Source organism: Plectropomus leopardus, unplaced genomic scaffold (genome assembly GCF_008729295.1).
Source record: "Plectropomus leopardus isolate mb unplaced genomic scaffold, YSFRI_Pleo_2.0 unplaced_scaffold12568, whole genome shotgun sequence".
In the NCBI taxonomy this organism is placed as follows: Eukaryota; Metazoa; Chordata; class Actinopteri; order Perciformes; family Serranidae; genus Plectropomus; species Plectropomus leopardus.
The window spans coordinates 1-3243 of NW_024613357.1; the positions used below are offsets into that span (position 1 = coordinate 1).

Genomic DNA, 3243 nt, shown 5'->3' on the forward strand with positions numbered 1-3243 from the left:
TTATTAAAAAAATAATCCAAAAAATGACCAGAAAAGTATATTTACAGAGATTTTATATTTAAAATTATCTTACAGAAAAATACAATTATGTATATAAAATAATTTTATTTTGAGCTCCTTTTCAGGTGATTATCTCTTTTGTTGTGTTTTACTTTTTTCTTCTGCTTATTTTCAGGTAATTTTCTTCAAACTTTTTTACTATTTCTTTTGCAATTTTTTGGGACATGTCTTGTTCAGTTGCATTGCTTTCTCCCAATGTTTTTAAAATAAATCAAACCAGTTTGACCAGGTGCTCAAGAGTAATGCATCCATTGTCAAATATTTATGCTGTGTGAATCACACTGACTGTGTGACCTGCAGAACAACACTGGCCAGGGCCAAAGTTGTGGAGGACTGGTCCAGAGATGGAGGGGTGCTGCTGATGGGTTATGAGATGTACCGCCTGCTGTCCATGAAGAAGAGCTTTGTGATGGGCAAGAAGAGGAAATCAAAGAAGCCCGCAGGACCAATCATCATCGACCTGGATGAAGAAGACAGACAGCAGGAACTCATGAAAGGTCAGCAGAAGACATACGTTTTAAAACCTCTTCCACACCCCCAACACTGAACCATTTCTGTGGTTTTTAGGGGTGGCGGGGGATCTTTAGGAGGAGATAGAAGGTTAACAGCATGTTCCACACAAAAAGTGGTATTCATACAAGTAGGAAACTAATTTGAGATGCAGCTCAGCACTGTGTGTCAAGTGTTTATTGTCATGAAGATGTTTTAGTTGGGTACTAATTCAGACGTTTAAAGTTGATTTGATTTGATTTGGAAATTTATTTTGAACATGTAAATTTTTTTTAAAAATGATCATACAAACAAGCAGACTGACAGAAAAGTTTACATTTCTGTTCATATTTACATCTTGCGAATATAACTTATGTCTTGTCTAATAAGCTGAAAAATCTTTACAAACAAAGTGTTAAAAAGAAGAACGCAAATGAGGATCAAAAAAACAAATGCAAACGTGAATTTAAAGTTTAATTTATATCTACAAACTCATTCGCTCACGCTTGCCCTATGTGTCTTTTCAGGTATTGAAAGGGCCATAGCGCGGCCCGGCCCAGACGTGGTGATATGTGACGAGGGTCATCGCATTAAAAACTACCATGCCAGCACGTCCCAGGCTCTGAAGAACATCCGCTCCCGCCGCCGAGTAGTCCTGACCGGTTACCCGTTACAGAACAACCTGATTGAATACTGGTGCATGGTGGACTTTGTAAGGCCTGACTTTTTGGGCACGAGGCAGGAGTTCAGCAACATGTTTGAGCGGCCCATTCTGAACGGCCAGTGCGTGGACAGCACACCTCAAGATGTCCGTTTGATGCGCTACCGCAGCCACGTGCTGCACAGCTTGCTGGAGGGGTTTGTCCAGAGGTAAACCTGCTGTCAGTGTCGAATGTAGAAATTGGACATCATGGGAAAAAAAAGCTTGGTAGCCTGGATGAAGCTTACCTGTTACTTTTCTCTATGGTGCGTTACAGACGAGGTCATGATGTGCTGCGGGACCATCTTCCCTCCAAGGAGGAGCACGTGATCTTGGTCCGGCTTTCTCCCGTTCAGAGGGCGCTGTATACCGAGTTCATGAAGCGCTTTAGAGAGGCGGGGAACAGTGGCTGGCTCGGTCTAAATCCACTCAAAGCCTTCTGTGTGTGCTGCAAGGTGAGACTGTTTTCCTCACTGTCAGGTGAAACCTCTGGTACTCAAGGACCAAATGAGCCCCAACTGGTGGGCTGCGGTCCAAAAGTGGGTCACGGGTCCATTCTGAATTGACTGTAAGTGCCGTACAGTAGTGAAGTACAGTGAATTTGGAGTACAGAGCTTTTATTTTGAAATACAGTTTTCTTTTTTTTTTCTTTTTTGGGGGAGGGCGGCTCCCCAAAGCTGCAAATATTTTTCCTGTTTTTCCTTGAGCCTCCCTGACTCAAGGAAAAAGCATGAAGCATTTGTCACACATGATGTGGTAAAGGACTGTTGTAAATTTGGGAATTCAGTTATAATTTCTGTTTTTACAGTTTCTGGCTTTGATAATGTGTCATTTTGGCGATTTTTATTTTTGCTGGTCCATGGGTATGGAAGGCATGTTTTATTTAAAAGTCACTAAAAACAGAAAAAGAAAAGAAAATAAAAAAAAGAAAAAAATCACCAAGAATTTTTAGAAAAACGAAAGCCAAAAAATTTTTTAAAAAATCACACACAAAAAATTTAAAAAATAAAAAACATTGCAAATATGTTCTAAAGAAAAAGAAAAAAAGCTTGTAAAAATCACAAAAAACCCCCAAAAAAAACCCGAAACAACAAAAACACCAATTTCTTTTAAAAGAAAACATGCCTGTGGGTTTGGAAGGCATGTTTTCTTTAAAACAATTATTGTGCTTTACTGGGCGAAGCCCCCAATGTCTTCAAATGCTAGAAACACCCCTGGTTTTAACTCATTGCACTTTATTCTTGTAATATGGTTTTCTTTGTTCCATTAAATATGTGGTCATTTCTGTTATGTGTGAACCTTAAACTATTGACTACGTAGAAATCTGGACCCAGCGGCTGGACAAGCTGGGAAACATTGCTCCAGAGACACATTCCTGATGAAGCAGGTTCATTTTTGCTGTAACCGTAAAAGTGCTGCTGTGGCATTTCATTTTTCTTTCCTGGATGCAGATCTGGAATCACCCAGATGTCCTCTATGAAGCCCTGCAGAAGGAGAATCAGGCCAACGAGCAGGACCTGGACCTCGATGACATCACTGCAGCGAGTAACCCCCGCTGCCCTGCACCGGGTGCCGGCCTCAAAGCCAAAGTAGCGGACTCCAGCAACAGCAAACTCAACAACACCCTTCCAACTCTCAACCCCTCGCAGGATCGAGCCAATCAAGTCATCACGTATGAATGGGTACGTCATGAGAGGCGGTGCAAAGCTCTTTTCTTCACAGCTTAGTTTTACATAATTAAATATGTAATATGTAACTTTTCCACATTAAAGGGTCTAAAAACAATTCTACCAATGTATATTTAATATATTTAGTTGTGTACAACTAGTTGTATATGATCTCAAACATTTCTAACAATGTTCAAACCCCAAGAGATCTGCTATTTTTATCAAGTCCACGGTCTTTCTCATTTGGTCTGTCAGTGGTATCATATCCCTTCTGTGCGTAGGTCAGGATTTTGGTTGTCTGCCAGAAATTCTCATAAATTAATTTTT

General features: G+C 40.4%; 1 protein-coding gene across 1 annotated transcript; it reads left to right on the top strand.

Annotated features, from left to right (window-relative positions):
* Nucleotides 1-360: 360 nt before the first annotated feature.
* LOC121963800 (helicase ARIP4-like) lies at nt 361-2931 on the top strand (the record flags this gene model as incomplete). The annotated part of the gene is made up of 4 exons (XM_042514043.1): nt 361-557; nt 1077-1419; nt 1527-1704; nt 2701-2931. Coding segments are annotated over 4 exons (949 nt in total), but the record flags the coding sequence as incomplete, so codon positions are not given.
* Between the last annotated feature and the right edge of the window lie 312 nt (nt 2932-3243).